The sequence below is a fragment of the Marmota flaviventris genome, chromosome 9 (assembly GCF_047511675.1).
Source record: "Marmota flaviventris isolate mMarFla1 chromosome 9, mMarFla1.hap1, whole genome shotgun sequence".
Taxonomy (NCBI): domain Eukaryota; kingdom Metazoa; phylum Chordata; class Mammalia; order Rodentia; family Sciuridae; genus Marmota; species Marmota flaviventris.
The window spans coordinates 99,583,847-99,602,406 of NC_092506.1; the positions used below are offsets into that span (position 1 = coordinate 99,583,847).

The window sequence follows — 18,560 nt, forward strand, 5'->3', positions numbered from 1 at the left end:
GACACTAGCAAAGACAGATGAGTTTTTCATGATATAAACCAGGAAGAGAAATAAGGATGTGTAAGAGTTTGAAAGTCACTGGATACGGGATGGTCATGAAACCTACGTCCTCAGATTTTACCCTTTTGGATTCTTACCTTAGGCAAGTTGCAGTAGGATTTAGATCTATTGATTATTCCCCTTATGCCTGAGATTTCATTTAAACCCTTATTGTCATAATGCTTAATAAAACCAGTGATGTTGAGCCCTTGTATAAGGAGACGTATAAGGAAAGCATCCAAATATTGAGAAGACCCAGCTAGATCAATTCTTAGGTGCTCAGAAACAGGATGGGACTTATGTTTTTCTTCTTTCCAATTTTCCGGGTGCTTCTGCCAAATGTGGCATAACTGACTGTTCCAACATGACAGCTAAACAAAGAAGCCAGGGAAATGCGTGGCATGAGTACTTGAAGCCTCTGCCAAAGGTGACTGAGCCTGCCCTGCCCTGAGATGTTCTTCTCTAAAAGCAAACTTCAGAGCTTCCTGTGGCCTCAGAGAAATCAATGAAGTTTACAAGGAAACTCCAACCCTGAAGTAAATGCAAAGACCTCTTGGACCAAGCAGACTCTTTGGACAGCTGAAATTGGTACGGGTGAATCTGAGAATATGCTGAAGCAGATAGTCACCTATAGGTGCGTACCTTTGGACCTCACTGGTAAGCTCTAATGACAGGAAAGGGGGCAGAAAAGAAAAGTATCTCTTTGAGTGACTGATTGCTAACTCCTTGCTGTCCATGCCAAGTCCTGGATGAGAGAAGAAGGTATGACCTGATGGGCCTCCATACCTGGAGAATTAACCTGAGAGTCAGCAGCCAGGAGTCCTTCAAATAGTTGTGTTCCTGCCTCAGGGAAGAACTTTGTTTCTGATTTCCAGAATAAATGAACTTTCTGCAAACACAGGACAACATTACCCTGTTGTGAAAATTACTAAGGAGGAACCAAAGTGTACAGAGATACATCATGTTGGTTTGACTTAATGCGATTATTTATCTTCTAGGATACTCATGTTGTTTTCAAATGCCAAACCTCACAAATGCATGCTGATGCTAATGGTTATCTTAGCTTTGTGGGTCATTTACTTCACTTCAACAGGCCACACAAAGGTAGGAATTGTCTCAGATTTTTTTCAGAATTTCATTGATAGTCACAGTGACTTTATTTGAATGTTCCCCATTATCGGGGCAAGAAATGAAAGTTAAGCTCGGCACAGTAGAGCAAATCTATAATCCCAGTGGCTTGGGAGGTTGAAACAGGAAGATCACAAGTCCAAAGTCAAGCTCAGCAAAAGCAAGGCACTGAGCAACTCAGTGAGACCCAGTCTCTAAATAAGATATAAAATAGGACTTGGGATGTGGTTCAGTGAGCAAGTGCCCCTGAGTTCAATCCCCAGTACCAAAAAAAAAAAAAAAAAAAAAAGAAAGAAAGAAAGAAAAGAAATGTTTAAAACATGTGATCTTAGCAGATAATGTGGAGGAGAGGGTTCTCTGTTCAGCATTAGTTCTTTGACAATATATGCACAATTACTGTTTGTTTGGGAGACAGGTGAATCTCTGTACCACTTGGCACTGCCAAGCATCCCACCTCAAGGTTCTCTCCTCCCTTGGCCTTGGATATTCTAATTCAATTAAATCTCTATTTCAGTTCTCTATCTTTATCTCAGGGTTTAAATTTTTTTTAATTATCATTTTCTGAGTAGCCCAGTTAACATTTCTCACATTTCCCCTTTCTGCAGTTTTTCTTAACTGATCTTGCTTCCAGTTTCTCCTCCTTCCGTCCATTTAGTACACCTTTTTATTTAATACTAAAATCAGCCCATACAACCTCTTTGCATTCTTCTTATTCTGCTTGACTTCTTATGTTGCAATACTACTTTTCACTTTCACTATACTATATAATTTATTGATTTATGGTGTTCATTGATTATTATCTATCTTGGTCTCCAGGAAGGCAAGAATCTACATATTATTCATTCATTAACAGTGTCTGGCATACTGTAGATGCTTAATGAATGGTAAATAACTAAGTAAGGAAAGACTGTTTGGAGATCTGATCTGAGAGGTAATGTGACTTGAAATAAGGTCCTAATAATAAAAAGGGAGAAAAGTCAGTGAATTTAACAATAGAATTGACAGCAAGAGTGACTGACTGTGGGAGGGGAGGAGTTGGGGCTAACCAGGCATTATATTCCAGGTTTGTACAACTGCTTGGCTGGTGAGGCCGTTTATTGAAGTTCTCCTACCACACTGGGAGAAATATATTTGGAGGAGAGAAGATAAAGTTAGCTATGAGTAGTCTAGGTCTAGGTCCATTATAGTGATGTAAGTGAAGATGTTGCTTCTATATATTGTAGAATAAACAGACCTAAGGCTGAAAAAGACCTGGCTTAGAAAATATTAGATTTAGAAAGTATTAATTAGACTATAAATAGCAGCTGAAGTCACTGGAGTCCGAGACATTCCCGTGGGTGAGCTGTAGAGTGAGAAGAAAAAGTTTGTTAATGACATAACTCTGAGGAGCAAAATAAGAAGAAGGCTGAGGAGAGAGTTAGAGAGAATGGGGATAAAAGAGATTTCTTGAGACACTTGATTGGTAGGGTACAGGACAAACAAAAGGTACGGTAGCCATTAAAGGAGAATAAGGGGCTTAAATGTTTTCTCTCCATAATATGGGAGACATTATAATACATTTAAATTTTTACAAAAGAAGCTGACAGAAAAAAAAAAGTATAGAAAGTAGGAAAGAAAAAGTGTGATTGTACTTAAGTTGGGCAGGATTACCAGAAGTTGAATTGCCATATGTCATATGACGTCTGAGACCTTCAGAAGCAAAAAGAATCTAGGTGGTAGAGGATCTGCCTCCATGGATCTTGCCATGTACCTAGAGGAAGTCAGGGCTTCAGTAATGAAGAGAACTAGAAGCCAGGTCCTTCAAAATCTTTGGCAAGTGAATGGAAGATATTGGATGAGAAAATGAAAGAGAAAAGGATTATGTACTAACTTGGTGATATATGGTTAGATGAATCAAGGGGAGCAAAGGTTTTCTAAAAAGGGTCCATATGTATATTAATATATGTATATATGTGAAGTATATGTATGTATATATGAGAAATTTGTGCCTGTGCACATGTGTATATTTGTATAAAACCCTTGTCTTAGTCTGTTTGTGATGCTCTAACAATGTCAGAGACTGAGTGGTTTATAAAGAACTGAAATTTATTTAACATTTCTGGAAGCCAGGAAGTCTAAGACCAAGGCACTGGCAGATTCAATATCCGGTGAGAACCTGCTTCCTGGTTCACAGACAGTCATCTTCTCATTGTTTCCTCATGTGGTGGAAGGGGCAAATGAGCTCTCCAGGATCTCTTTTATTTTTGTTTTGTTTCTCTGCTGTGTCTTATTTTATAAAAGCACTAATCTCATTCATAAGGGCCCTACCGCCTTGTCTAATCACCTCCCTAAAGTTCTCTACCTCCTGAAAGCATTTCACTGCAGGATACAGCTACAATATATGAATATTTTTTGATGGGGATACCTACAAACATTCCACATGGCAATCCTAGTTTGTGTGTGTGTGTGTGTGTGTGTGTGTTTATGTTTTAACAGGTTGTTAAAAGAGTGAGGTAACTGGGGCAATTCAGAAAAAAATACATTAGTAAAACAACTATTGGAAGAAAAATAAATTTGAAAACATACTGATATTAAAATAAATGTAATAGTAATTTTCCATTTTCACTGGTGGAATTTAAAATCAGTTTTATTAACAGTGTTGAATAACTTAATCAAAAATTTAAATTGAGGGGCTGGTCTTGTGGGTCAGAGGAAGAGAGCTCACCTAGCATGCATGAGACACTGGCTTTGATCCTCAACACCACATAAAAATAAAATAAAAGTATTGTGTCCATCTACAACTAAAAAATAAATGTTTAAAAAAATGTAACTGTGATATATGAGGATAATTCCTTTCTCTAAGTAACCCTTGGGTTATCCAGAATCATTAATTAGAAGTTGAATTTTGTATGACCCTTTCATCCAAACAGCTATCTAATTATAGACTAAGACGTACATGATGCTGTGTAATTATGTGGGCACAGTTCAATATCTTGTTCCAGGAAAATCTGGACAAAAGTTGTAACAGAGGAAATACTAGGTTCAATATATATATCAAACAGCAGTCTATTGTTAGAAAATAGAACAAAGCAAAAATCAAACAAGTCAATGAACATCAGGGGTAGGCTTCTAACCCTGGTTCCCCTGAGCAATTTTAGTCTGTTCTCATGTAGGCCTCTGGTAAGTGGCCTCTCTGGCATGGGAAACTCCTGGAACCTGAACAGGTTTTAAATTGGTAGAAACATTCCCTCTAGTTACTTCATTATGCAGATACATATGGTAGTCTTTATTTTTAGGTAGATAAATATTTCAATTGACTAAGTCTCTTACTTTAGGTAAGAAACATTATTTATAGCCCTTACATTCTATTTGCTAGACTGATCAATGAGATATTGATGTAACATAAAGGTAGTCTTACGTATTGCTGATGATAATATAAAATATAATCTTTAGAATTCACCAGTCAAAATGAATAAAACTATTCTTTAATATTTACTTCGGTAACAAATGATCTGGTAATTTCATCTTCAGGAATCTGTCATGAAGATGTAATCATGAATCCTTATATGAAAGGGGAGAAAATATTCAAGTGTTAAGTAAAATGAAAAGAAGTATATATAATCCAATTATCCAATATCATAAGCTGTGCACCTGTGTTACATGTTATTGATGGAATGTTATGCGACAATTAAAAATAATGGTCATAAAAATTATGTAACAATATTAAAACATTTATAGTACATGATGTTACTTGCAAAAGTATTAAAGCCACATATATAATATGATTACAAATAGGTAAAACATACATATGACAGGAAAAGAATGAAAATATTAAAATATACAGTATTAAAAGGACAGCAAAACTTATGATGATATTTTATAATATTTGCTCTGTTTTTCATATTGTGTATAATATGGTTATAAGAGTTTTATAAGGAAAACATAAATGAAAAGATGGCAAAGTGAAAACAATAAAATCAAATAATGAAAATACAGATATTTATTTTATCCAGTTACTTTATAAGGCAGTGACCCCCAAAGAAACTATCTGTTGGCAGCAGAGGAAGTCACATTACCTGGAAATCAATTCCTATAATTTCATAAGTGAAAACTAGTTTGAATTCATCACTGATATGTAACTTAATCATGTGGAAATTTATAAAATGAATCATGCTAATTTATATTGAAAAGCAAGCCTTATTATCTGTTGGTAGTAAATATATCCTTTTCTCCTCAATTCTTCAGTTCTCATTCAGTTTGAGAAACCGTATTGCTAAGAAACAAGGGGAAACTTCACCAACAGAAACTGAGCTGAAAATAAAGGAGATCCTGGGGAAACTAGACCAGCTGATCCCGCCCAGACCCTTCACCCATGAGGCCACCACCACCAGTGCCACACACAGCTCAGCCACCCTCCTCAACCCTAGAGACACATACTGCAGGGGGGACCAGCTGGACATCCTGCTGGAGGCCAGGGACCACCTGGGACACAGGAAGGAATATGGAGGGGACTTCCTCAGGGCCAGGATGTTCTCCCCAGCCCTGAAGGCAGGCGCCTCAGGAAAGGTGACAGATTTCAACAATGGCACCTACCTTGTCAGCTTCACTCTGTTTTGGGAGGGCCAGGTCTCTCTGTCTCTCCTGCTCATCCACCCCAGTGAAGGGGTGTCGGCTCTCTGGAGGGCAAGGAACCAAGGCTATGATAAAATTATGTTCAAAGGTAAATTTGTTAATGGCACCTCCCAAGTCTTCACTGAATGTGGCCTGACCCTAAACTCTAGCTCTGAACTGTGCACCTACCTGTATGGGAGAGACCAAGAAGCCTTCTACTGCATGAAGCCTCAACAAATGCCCTGTGAGGCCCTGACCCATGTGACCACCATGAACAGAGAAATTTCTTATCTTTCTGTCAAGGAAAAAAGGCTTTTCCATAAGTGAGTATATTTTAATACAATGAGTGGTGTCCCCAAGCAGAGCTACACTGCCTATCTCAATATTAAGCATGATCTTCTCAGATGCCTCCTCTGTTCTAAAGGTTATAACCAAACATGCGGTATCTGCATGGAGACCAGTGTCCATGACAGCACACCATAGTGTGCATTTTGATTGAAATAGGCTCAAGGCAGGCTACATAAGTTGGAACTATATATACCTGTACTTCTAAAGGAAACCAGTATTGTCACATTTGACCATATATTTTACTTAGACATAGGTTTTAAAAAAAATATGCTCCGTGGAAAACAGTTCTGCTGTATGTTCAAATATATCACCAAAAAAGGATTCCTTGATAAGCATATCATAAGATCATGTTCCTTTACTTCCCATGTCATATTTCACAGATTCTAGCATTTAAGTGATTTTTTTTTTCATTCATCCATTTCTCTCCATGTCCAGTGCTGCTAACCAAGTTGAGACCATCATCATCTCACCTACATGACTGAAATGGCTTCCCACTTGGTCTCCCTCCCATCATCAATCACATCCTCCTTGAACCCACTCTATACTGCAGCCTGAGCAATCTCTCTAAAAAGCCAACTCCTGTGGGTCATCTCCAGTTGATATCATGATCAGAGATGCCTTAGTACACAGTGTTCATGGTGGAGGAGTCCTTCTACCTCTCCACATTGTGACCTATCAGTTCCTGGAAGCCCTGGTTGAACAGACTCCTCTAACCCTGGTGCCCATGTTTCCCCTATCCATCTTGGCTGAGCCACACTATGCTTTTCTCCCCCACTCACAAACAGATGCTCACTCTCTAATCTCCTTATTCTCCATTGAAATGGGAAACACTTCATTCCTGAGAATGAACTATCAGGACTTCTTCATGGGCCACTTTGATGGTTTGCAAAAGGAGACTGTCATCACAAATCCAAAAACTGTGAGCCAAGCCTGGACACCTATTAGTCCTAGAATCTTTTATTCATTTTCAAACTTTCCATAAGCCTCAGTCTACTTCCTTTTCACTTTCCAGTCTGCCAAATTCTGTTTGACTATGCCACGATGACTTATTTTCCCTTCATTTGGTGACAGTACAATGTTATATTCTGAGCAATTCCTTTCTTAGAAAATTTCAAAGTCAAGCTCAGATTCTTTTTTTCCTTAAGCTTTCAAAAAAAATATGATTATGAGAAATTAGAGCGGAGACCAATCCTGGAAAATAAAATGCATTCCAGAATCTTGCCCAGTTTTCCAAATTTTGATATCTATTCAACTCACTAAATCTCAAACTATTCACAATTCTGAAATGAGGCAGAGAAGGAGAGAAAGAAAGCAGAGCTGGAGTGGGAGGGAAGGGAAAGAACTGACTTTAGTTCTAAGTTGCTGGAGTCACAGGTGGAGACTTCAGACCAAACTGGAGAAAACTGTTCCTACCTTTGTGGAGTATTTATAGATGTTATCCAGATAACTAAAAGAGATGTTGAATGTTAACATCAGCAGAGCTCTTTGAAGTATCATATTCACTACCTCTACCACAATGAGGAAATGATGAGAGTCCTAGGAAAGACCACACACACACAAAAAAAAAAACACAATTACATGAGGAGTCCCTCTGTACTCACTGTTTTGTTTTTAATCTCCTTCTAAGCGCTAATCATCTTCATGTCTAAATCACAGCAAGGATGAGACTATGTTTTACCCTTTCCTTTCATGACTGGGCCTAAAATACCCCCCCTAGCAGAGAACAGAGTACATCTGTTGTACTGGGTACCTGAGCCCTCCTCCCCATAACCTCTCCCTGCCTGCCTCTATTTACACACATAATGTATGTTGGGTTGAAGAAAAGAGAGGGTAGAGGTAAGAAAAGAAGTTTGAAGTAGGAAGAGTCAGTTAGTCTTCATCAAGTGGAGGAAAGAAATACAGTGTTCTTTTATTCACACATCAGTGTGAACACTACTTTCTGACAGCCACATTGATGGATATTGAGGATACAGCAGTGAACACAGACAATACATTACCTTTCTTCACATGATCCTCAGAAAGCAAATATGTAGGAAAATTGAACATATCAGGAAATATGGCTAAAGAGGGAAGCAGAGGCTCTGTGATAAGGGTTCTATGTGCCAGGATAAGGAGCCTGGACTCCTGCAGTGATAGGGAGACAATCAAGGTTTTTAAAGAATAAAGCAGTTGCATTTGCAATTGGACAGGGTGCTCTGGTAGTTGTGCTGGAGAAATTAGGTGAGATAAAACTTAGGTTGACCAATTAGAGGTTCACAGTAATTTTAAAAATGTATTACATGAACTTGAATAGGTGATGTGAAGGCACATAGAGATTATGCAGACTAAATAATATTAAGAATTTAAAATTCTATGACACACTATTGCATATCATTACATGTGACAGATGAGTAGAGTTGCCCTGGACTTCAGGTGCTCCCAGCAAGAGAGAAAACCTTTCAAAATCCTAATTTATCTACAGTACTCAATTTATCCAAAATATACAGCAGAAATAATAATTTTTAGTTAAAGAAAGTTAAAACTATCCTTGCTTAAAAATAAGCAAGTGTTGCCTGGTGCCTGTGCTATGTGAACATACAACAGGCTAATCTATTGTCTTATTTTTTGAAGGACCAAAGTGGGAGTTGAAATGATGAAAGATCTTGAACATATCAATGTCTCCCATTGTAACAGTAAGTCCACTTTTTCCTGTGATGGGTAATGTTTGGCATATGTCTTACACAGAGAAAAATTATCAGAGTTAATTCTTTTAGCTGTGCTTTTCCAGGAGCATAATCCCTAACAGATGTCAGTGATCTTAATCATGCTAGACTTCATAGGGAGAAATCGTTTCAAGGAAATTAGTTTAGACTCTTCATTCCAGATTTCATCTTGATTTATCCTAAAAAAAGAAAGTAAAATATCCTACATTCATCTCCCAGAGTCTGAGATTCTGTGCAAATGCCTTTGATAGCTTCAGAGTGGGAATACTGTGGTTTTAGTTTCTTGATATCTGCCGGCATAACCTCCTAATTTTAGTTGATGTACTTAATTTTATATGGAGCTTCCATCTTATTAAATATTTTAATGGAAAATACAGAGCAATGTTATATATGAAAGTATACTGTTTATATTTATTTATAACTTAGCTTTAAATAATGGTTTATAAAGCCTGAGTTTACCAGTAACATTAGTATCCTAGGCAACTTATAATGATATATTGTCAATATTTATTCATTTATTCCTCAAGTGTTTACTGAGGGCCTGATAAATATGAGGCACCATGAACAAATGAAAAAAAACTGATCTTGTGATCTAAAAAGGTTCTTGTTATAAATGTACCAACTCTATGAAGAAAGCAAAATACAAAATACAAGTATGTAGGAAAATTGAACATATCAGGAAATATGGCTAAAGAGGGAAGGAGAGACTCTGTGATAAGGGGCTTATGTGTCATCATAAGAAGCTGGGACTTGTCATTTTAAAATTATTTTAAAGTTAAATATATTTGACTGAGCCCTGAAGGTTATCAATAGTCAGAAATTTCAAAAAGATCATGGGTAGAGTTGCCAGATTGAAATGTATAATACAGGGAATCAGTTAAATGTAAGTAATTTCTAATTGCCACTGTATATATACATTGAGATAAAGGAAAAATATTGCATAACTCATACACTAAAAAAAAGTCCTTCACTAGAATAATTAAGTGTCCAGTATTTTTAGTGTGAGAACTTTTTACTGTATAATTACTCATAAGCAAAATTATGTGAGACATTGTGTTCATAAGCCAATGGAGTGAGCATATGGTAGAATGTAGCAGAAGATAGAGCTAGAAAGAGAGGAATAAGCTAAGTAAATAAACTGTGATGAGGATTACAGTGTTTATTTATAAGGCTAAAGAAAGCCACTGAGACCAACTGCGCAAGACAGTGGTATGATCCTCCTTGTGTTTTATAAAGCAAATTCACAACTGAAAATAATAAGCATGACCTACACAAAGACGATTTAATTTAAAATGTTACTTTGCAACATAAAATAAAATTTATACATAAAAGAAAATATACTCTTTCTGTTTGGGATGATTTCATGTTGAGAAGGTATCAGTTTCCTCAGCACTAGTTTCTTCTTGCTGCTATAACAAGTGGCTTTAAGTAAAAAGAACATATTTTCTTAGTGTTATTATTCCAAGGTACAACATCAGTCTCACTGAGCTACAATCAAGGTGGAACAGGCCTGTGTTCCTTTCTAGAGGTTCTAAGGAAGAATTTGTTATAACTTTCAGCTTCTTTATAATGGCTGCCTTCCTTTCTTTTAGTGCCATCTACCATCTCCAAAGCCACAATGGTAGGTCAAGTCTTCAAGTTACAACGTCCTAGTCCACCTGCTGCTTCCTTCTTCCACCATGGAGGACCAATGAGATTAGACTGAACTCCTTTTCCTAGATAATCTAGGATTATCTAGATCATCCATCTCGAAACCCATACCCTTAGTTACATCTGGAAAATCCCTTTTGCCATCTGTTTTTTTTCCCTTGATGGCAACATATTCATAGATTTAAAGAATTAGAACCCAAATATCTTTGGGGGGTATAGTGTACTCAACACAATCTGTAAAGTAATCAAAAATATGGAGATGGAAAATATTTAGTAACTGTGGGTCTCAAGTTTCTAGGGTTATAGTATTCAATTATCCATAATGCAGAGCTATCAAGCCCCCTAGGAGCCCAACAAGGTCACATTGAAATTCCAACAAAATCATAGGATTAGGAAGGCTCCATTTAGCAAGCAAAACCACCAGGATTTAAGAAGTATTTTAAGTACATTTTTCAATTTGGATGTGGTTCTGCACATTAAACCCAGGGCCTCACCCATGCTAGGCGAGCACTCTACGACTGAGTTACACCCCCAGCCCACATTTTCTAGTTCTGAAAACAGTACCATTTTGCCACTCTGTCTACCAATTACAACTGTATTTGGTATTCATGGGGATTTGGTTTTGAGAACCACTGTGTACAACAAAATCCTTACAACAATAATATGGCATGGTATTTGCACATAACCTAGGTACATCCTCCCATATACTTTAAATCATTTCCAGATTACTTACAATGCCTAGCAATGTAAATTTTTTGTAAATAGTTGTCATACCATTTTGTTTACAAAATAAAAAGAAAAACTTCTGTACATATTTGATAAAAATAAAAGTTTTTCCTGAATGTTTTCCATCCATTATTGAGTGCAGCGCACAAATAAAGAACCCATGGATATGAAGGGCTGACTATACAGTATCTCCATGTATAGTATAATATTCTGTGGACACAAGCAACCAGAGACTGCAAGGTCCATAAGGGACTTAGCAAGGAAGATAAAGCACAGAGTGCTGGTAATTTCCCAATATCCATTCCCTCCTCCTTTTTAGTAAGAGTAACCATTATTTGAGCTGGAACCATGGCCACTTTTCCTTGTGGCTACTTAAGCTCACATTACATTTTTCTAAGAGTATGAACAGAAATTGTCTGGGGAACTTATAAGTAATGCCTTTAATGGCAAAACCACTTGCCTTCCTCTTCCATTTGTCTCCTTGCTACTAGCTGAACTGTAGATAAAATGTGAGAAAGGAAACTGCCCTGTTAGACTGAAAGAATAAAAACATATGTTAAGAACAGTAGAACAACAAGATAAGAGAAAGAGAAGTCCCTCACAAGATGCAATAACACATTAACCTTGGCCTGGTCACTCTGAAACTTATGTGAGGGACAATACATTTCCAATTTTAACGCATTATTTTGGCCTATTTTACAGCATTCAACTTGTTTCCTATCTAGTACAGGAAGTGAATGTAATACAGAAATGCTGATGTAACAAAATCTAAATTATGAGTACTGGACATACAGGTCAGTGGAAAGGTGCTTGCCTTGAATGCATGAGACTTTGGGTCCAATTGCAAGCATTGCAAAAAATACAAATAAAAATAAAAAACCTAAAATATGAGACAATTGCTCGGCAGTAGGGCAACAGCATAGAGAATGGCAAGGAAATATGACGTAGACATTTGATGTCCTTTGTTATGCCACAGTGAAGAGTTGGTCCTCTGCCACGGGGGATACCTTTGAAGGCAGACAACGACAGAGCCTGCAGCTACAGAGGAACAGGCTGCAATATCTCAGAATCATGGTTTCTGTTGGGTGCTGCATGACTCTTTTTATTAAGGTCCTATTAAAATTTTTAATAGGACCTTAATAAAACTGCATTAAGTCAATCTAGGTATTTTATTGGGCAGGAGACTGCCCTATAAGGTTTTTAAAGGGTACATGTTACATTTAAGCCATCTTTTAAACATGAAAAAACTCATACTATTCCTTCATTGATGGAACAAATGTAAATGACTCAATAACAAAGACACCAATGGGTAGTTCACTGACATTCAGATTAGAGAACCAAATTAAGTCACTGCAGAATCAGAGGAATGGCAAAGAAAGGAAAGGATATGGAGACTTAGCTAATGACCACAGGTGGGAGAAAATGAATAGGGAGGAGTCAGCATGACTCCAAATCTCTCAGAAGAAAGAGTAGCAGTGCCTAAAACAAGCTGGTGATCATAAAAATCTCCAGTAAGAGACAAAAGACAAAAGCAGAGGGAGAGAGAAAGGGACCAAGAAAGGGAAGGACCAAGAGAGGAGGCTGGATGTTTGACACATGCCACTGACACCACTCACCATGAGATCTCTGTGACTAGAGAGAGAAAAGAGCACAGAGAAATGCCAAATTGGAAAGAAGACTCCAGCCCCCGGGGGATACACATTACGAGGAAGGTGGATAACAACATTTTGCGACCAGATTCAACTAGATACAAACAAGATCAATGGCTGCTTGAAAGGAAAACTCATTTACCTGCTGGGAGATTCCACACTGCGTCAGTGGATCCACTACTTACCCAGAGTTGCAAAAAGTATGTAGTTACTTTATGTTCTTTTGGAAGTTCAGGCTAATCATAAAGTAATTTCAACGAGGTCTCCATCTATTCTCACTTAGGCTGTTTGTTGTTGTTGTTGTTGTTTAGTTGGTAATTTCATTTTTCTTTCTAGAGTTAAGTCTTAATTTAAAATCTATTTCATTCCCTCTTTCATAAGAAATGTTGCTCCTCCTTATAAATGCCAATGAAAATTTTACATTTTGATTGACATTTCATACATATAAACTGGTAATTTATCCTAGAGGGTAGAATGTTCCCAACAAAAATACTATAGATGGTGATTATACATGATATGGTAGATATTCTTTTTAAAAGTATCAATCACTGCCTTCTAGTTAAAGATCTTATTTTTTTTTTTTAATCAGCACTGAAATTTTTTGATCTTCATGGAACTGGACCTTTTAAGAAACATTTGCTTCTGGATGCTGAAAGACATACTCAGATACAATGGAAAAAACATAGCTATCCTTTTATCACTTCTCATCTTTACTCTGTGACAGAAGAAGGTTATATCCCTCAGGAAATTGACCAGATTTCGGGTGACAAAAACACAGCTATTGTCATAACATTTGGCCAACACTTTAGACCTTTCCCCATTGATGTTTTCATTCGCAGAGCCATCAGTGTTCGAAAAGCTATCGAACGACTGTTCCTAAGAAGCCCAGACACTAAAGTGATCATTAAGACAGAAAATATCAGGGAGATGCACATAGAAACAGAAAGGTTTGGAGACTTCCATGGTTACATTCAGTATCTTACCCTGAATGACATTTTCAAAGATCTCAATGTAGGTGTCATTGATGCCTGGGACATGACTATTGCATATGGCAACAATAACGTCCACCCACCTGATGTTGTGATTGGAAGTCAGATTAACATGTTCTTAAACTACATTTGCTAAAGAAAATATTTGCAAAGTCACTAGGAACCAATTTTCACATCCCTTGTGTATTGTCAATGAAATTTTATTCATTTTAAGGACCAAGACAATCAAACTTAAAAGAACCTATCCATGGAATTATTTGTGAGAAAGACAATAAGAATGGAGATGAGATACAAAGTTAAAAAAAATCATACATTAAGAATGATCATACCATGCCTGAAGTATGAATATGTGTGATAATGAGTGTTTTCATATTTGAAGCAAGTTTGGGTAATGATCTTTGGTTACTCTTGGCTGAACCAATGGAAAAGTAGAAAAGAATAAACATGTCATCATCATGATGCTTTAAAACAGTCACCTAACATCCTCTGTAAAGATATAGATAGTAACTATTTTGGAATCTGCAGGCTATCCTGCCTCTGTCACAACTGCTCTACTCTCCACTGTAGTGCAAAAGCAGCCACAGATGACATGTGAACAAATGAGTGTGTTGTGTTTCAATAAAACTTAATGAATGGACAAAGAAACTTGTATTTCATATAATTTATACTTGTCAGGAAATATTATTATTTTGATTTTCACAAACTGTTCATAAATGCAAAAACTATTCTGAGATCACAGGCACTAAAAAAAGTGGTAGTTGTATTTGGCCTCTAGACAATATTTCTCTGTTACCTGATTAAATTAAAACTAAAAATTCAGAAAAACTGAACAAAAATCCTTCATATGTTGTGTATAAAACTAATAATAAAGTAGAAATAAACAAAAATTACCTACCTTGAGAAAATTTATCTACCCAAAAACTACAAGTAACATCACTTCTTGAGGGAAGCACAAAAATTATTTCTTACTAAGTCAAATACAAACCCAAGAACCTCTCACTAGCTGTATCCACCCGTGAACTGCAGTACATATCAGAAAAGAACAGAGTAACTGCTCCTATTTCATCATCCCCTTAGGAAACAATCAAAAGCCTAAGTAGAAAAAGGTGCCCTCACACAAGTTCAATATACAAAACCTAACAGCTTCTTTAACAGTCAAAATTATATGACATAATTAAAACTACATGGTATCTCTGCATAAAGATTGTGTACATCTTTCATTATACTTAATCCTAGATATTTGGTACTTTTGATCTACTGTATTTTAAAAATCTTTACTATTGTCAAATATTTATTATGTCTTACAAATATGCACAAAACTTCAAAGTACAGCTCAGTAAACTATCAAAAAGAGACACTTGGGTTGGAGTTATGGCTCAGTGGCAGAGCACTTGCCCAGCACAATGTGAGGCACTGGGTTTGATCCTCAGCACCACATAAAAAAAAGAAATAAAGGTATTATGTCTAACTACAACTAAAAAAATTAAAAACAGTGGTTTAACTCAATGGTTAGGATTAAACAGAATAGAGGATATGTAAGATCTCTATATACATATACACACTCCACAACCTCAGAGATTAAAGCATTCTGTAGATTCAATGCAACTCCAATCATAGTCTTAACAGATTATATGTGTGCATGGAGTTGTATATAATTTGACAATATGATTCAAAACTTTCTAAGAAAACATAAAATGCCAAAAGTAATCAAATTACTGCTAGAAAGAAATAAGTTTAAAGAACTTACTTTTCCAAACAGCAAGACTTTCCTTAAAGCCGTAGAATTATGACTGTGGCATTGGTGCAAAAAAATTAAAAAAAGGAGTCAAAGATCAATGAAACATAATTGAGGAGAGAGTAAAGGCCCTGCAAATATGGACATGTGCTTCTGATAAATGGAACAATGAGGACAAGACAGTCTTCACAACAAACATTCTCGGAAAATAAGATATACGTGCATTAAAAAAAAACTGCATCCTTACCCTACTCACAAAAAATATATAAAGTACAGAGATATTACACAACTAATCCTGAAAAGCAAAGCAACAGTCTTTGTAAATCTTTCTAAACTTTCTAGGATCTGTGCTGGTCCTACTGCACAAGATTACTCCTCCATGACTGGTGCACAATTTGACACTCCATTTGAATTTGACAAGACCACAACCATTGATAAAAAAAAGTTCACCAAATACAGTAAACTTTTTTTAAGTATAAAAAGAACACTATAAAATAATTGTAAAAGTAAATGTATGAACACTAACACATTGGGTTTTTAGATATAGATGACAGTAGAATCTATTTTGACATATTATACATACTTGGAGTATAACTTGTTCTAATTGCGATTCCATTCTTGTGGTTGTACATGATGTGGAGTTTCACTGGTCGTGGATTCATAAATGAACACAGGAAAGTTATGTCCAATTCAGTCTACTGTCTTTCTTATTCCCATTCCCCCTTCCATCACTTCATTCCCCTTTGTCTAATCCAATGAACTTAATATATTGTTTATTACCATTCTTAAGTACATGTATAGATAAGTAATACTAGTATTATTATTATGCAAGTATTTTTGGTTTATTGGATAAAGTAAATGAATATATTAATGACATTAGGTAATTAAACTTTCAGTGTAAAAATGAGATGCAAAGTTTTCAGTTTTAAAAACATGCTTAATTAACTTGAAAATGAGTGAAAAATTCATGATTCTAATTTTTTATGTAGATATTTCCTAGCTCTATCCATAAAAGGCCTAGAAACTATAGTAATATTATCAGGAATCACTCCCAGAACAAGAAGGCATCCTTAGAGGAAAGGCTGAATCTAGGATAAGGGCAGGACAGACATGTATATATAGAAAGGATGAGCCTCAGCATCTTCTTATGCCAGAAAGCAAATTATCAAAGACACAAGGAGTCATATAATAGCACACAGGAGTAATCCAAAGGCTCTCTTCATTGGCCAAAGATGGGACAAATTTATCAACAAAAGGAATAATAGTTGCAGTTGATTAAAATATACACTATACAAAATCCCTGAGTTCATAATAATATTGAAAACAGAGAGGTATATGGAAAAGCAAAAACTAAAGTGCTCATGAGTCATTAGTGAAGATAGCAAACTTCTTACTCTGAAAGTTGGCAATTAAAGGGAAATATATGAGCACTTGTACTCTTTCCTGTTTAAAAAACAGCCAGTAGACATAAAAATTGAAGGAAAGTTTCTCTTTGCAGAAAAATTATCATAACGCATATGGAAGAAATGACAGAATTAGGGAACCACATTTTATTTTTTTTATTATTTGTTTTTTCTTGGTTATTCATGACAGTAAAACATATTTTGACATATTATACATACACAAAGTATAAATTCTCATTTTTGTAGTTGTACATGGTGTGGAATTACACTGGTCATGTATTCATATATGAATATAGGAATGTTATATCTAATTCATTATTCTGTCTTTCCTACTCTCATTTCCCTCCCTTCCCCCCCCTTCTCCTTTGTCTAATCCAAAGAACTTCTATTCTTCCCTACCCCCTCCATTATTCTGTGCTAGCATATCAAAAGAAACATTTAGCCTTTGTTTGGGGGGGGGGATTGGCTTATTTCACTTAGCATGATAGTTTCTAGCTCCATCCATTTAGCAGCAATTGACATAATTTCACTCTTCTTTATTGTTGAGTAATATTGCACTGTGTGTGTGTGTGTGTGTGTGTGTGTGTGTGTATATATATATATATATATATATATATATATATATATAATATTATATTTTCTTTATCCATTCATCTGTTGATGGGTGCCTAGGATTAGTTCCATAGCTTAGCTATTGTGAATCAAGCTGCTATAAACATTGATTGGATGTGTCACTATAGTATGCTGATTTTAAGTCCTTTGGCTACATACTGAGGAGTAGGATAACTGGGTTAAATGGTGGTTCCATTCTAAGTTTTCCAAGGAATCTCCATACTGCTTTACACAGTGGTTGCACCAATTTGCAGTCCCACCAGCAATATGAGTGTAGCTTTTCCCCTGCATCCTTGCCAACATGTGTTGCTACTTGTATTCTCAATAATTGCCATTTTTATTAAAGTGAGTGTAGTTTTAATTGGCATTCCTTTAACTTCTAGAGATGTTGAACTTTTTTCACATATTTGTTGACCATTTGTATTCTTCTGTGAAGTGTTTGTTCAGTTTCTTTGCCCATCTATTTATTGGGTTATTTGTTTTGTTGTTGTTGTTGTTGTTGTTATTTGTTGGTTTGGCATTAAGATTTTTGAGTTTTTTATATATCCTGGAAAATAATATTCTATCTAAGGTACAGGTGGCAAAGATTTTCTCCCATGCTGTAGGCTCTCTCTTCACACTCTTAATTGTTTCCTATGCTGAGAAGAAGCTTTTTAAAAGGTGGGTTCCATCCCATTTATTGATTCTTGATTTTACTTCTTGTGTTTTAGGAATCTTGTTAAGGAAGTCAGTTCCTAAGACAATATGTTGGAATATTGGGCCAATCCTCCTCAAATCATCCCATGAAATAGAAAAGGAGAAACTCTTTCAAACACATTCTATGAAGCTAGTATTACCCTGATACCAAATCCAGACAAAGATACATCAAGGAAAGAAAACTTAAGACCAATATCTTTGATGAACATAGATGTGAGAATTCTCAATAAAATACTGGCAATTGCATACAAAAACACGTTAAAAAGATAATACCCCATTATCAAGTGGATTTC

General features: G+C 36.1%; 1 protein-coding gene across 1 annotated transcript; it reads left to right on the top strand.

The window, feature by feature from the left end:
- Positions 1-5,445: 5,445 nt before the first annotated feature.
- LOC114088742 (NXPE family member 1-like) lies at positions 5,446-13,957 on the top strand. The gene is made up of 4 exons (XM_027930445.3): positions 5,446-6,080; positions 8,716-8,777; positions 12,820-13,032; positions 13,422-13,957. The coding sequence occupies exons 1-4, from the start codon at positions 5,674-5,676 to the stop codon at positions 13,955-13,957; spliced, it is 1,218 nt and encodes a 405-aa protein (XP_027786246.2). The 5' UTR covers positions 5,446-5,673.
- Positions 13,958-18,560: the final 4,603 nt, after the last annotated feature.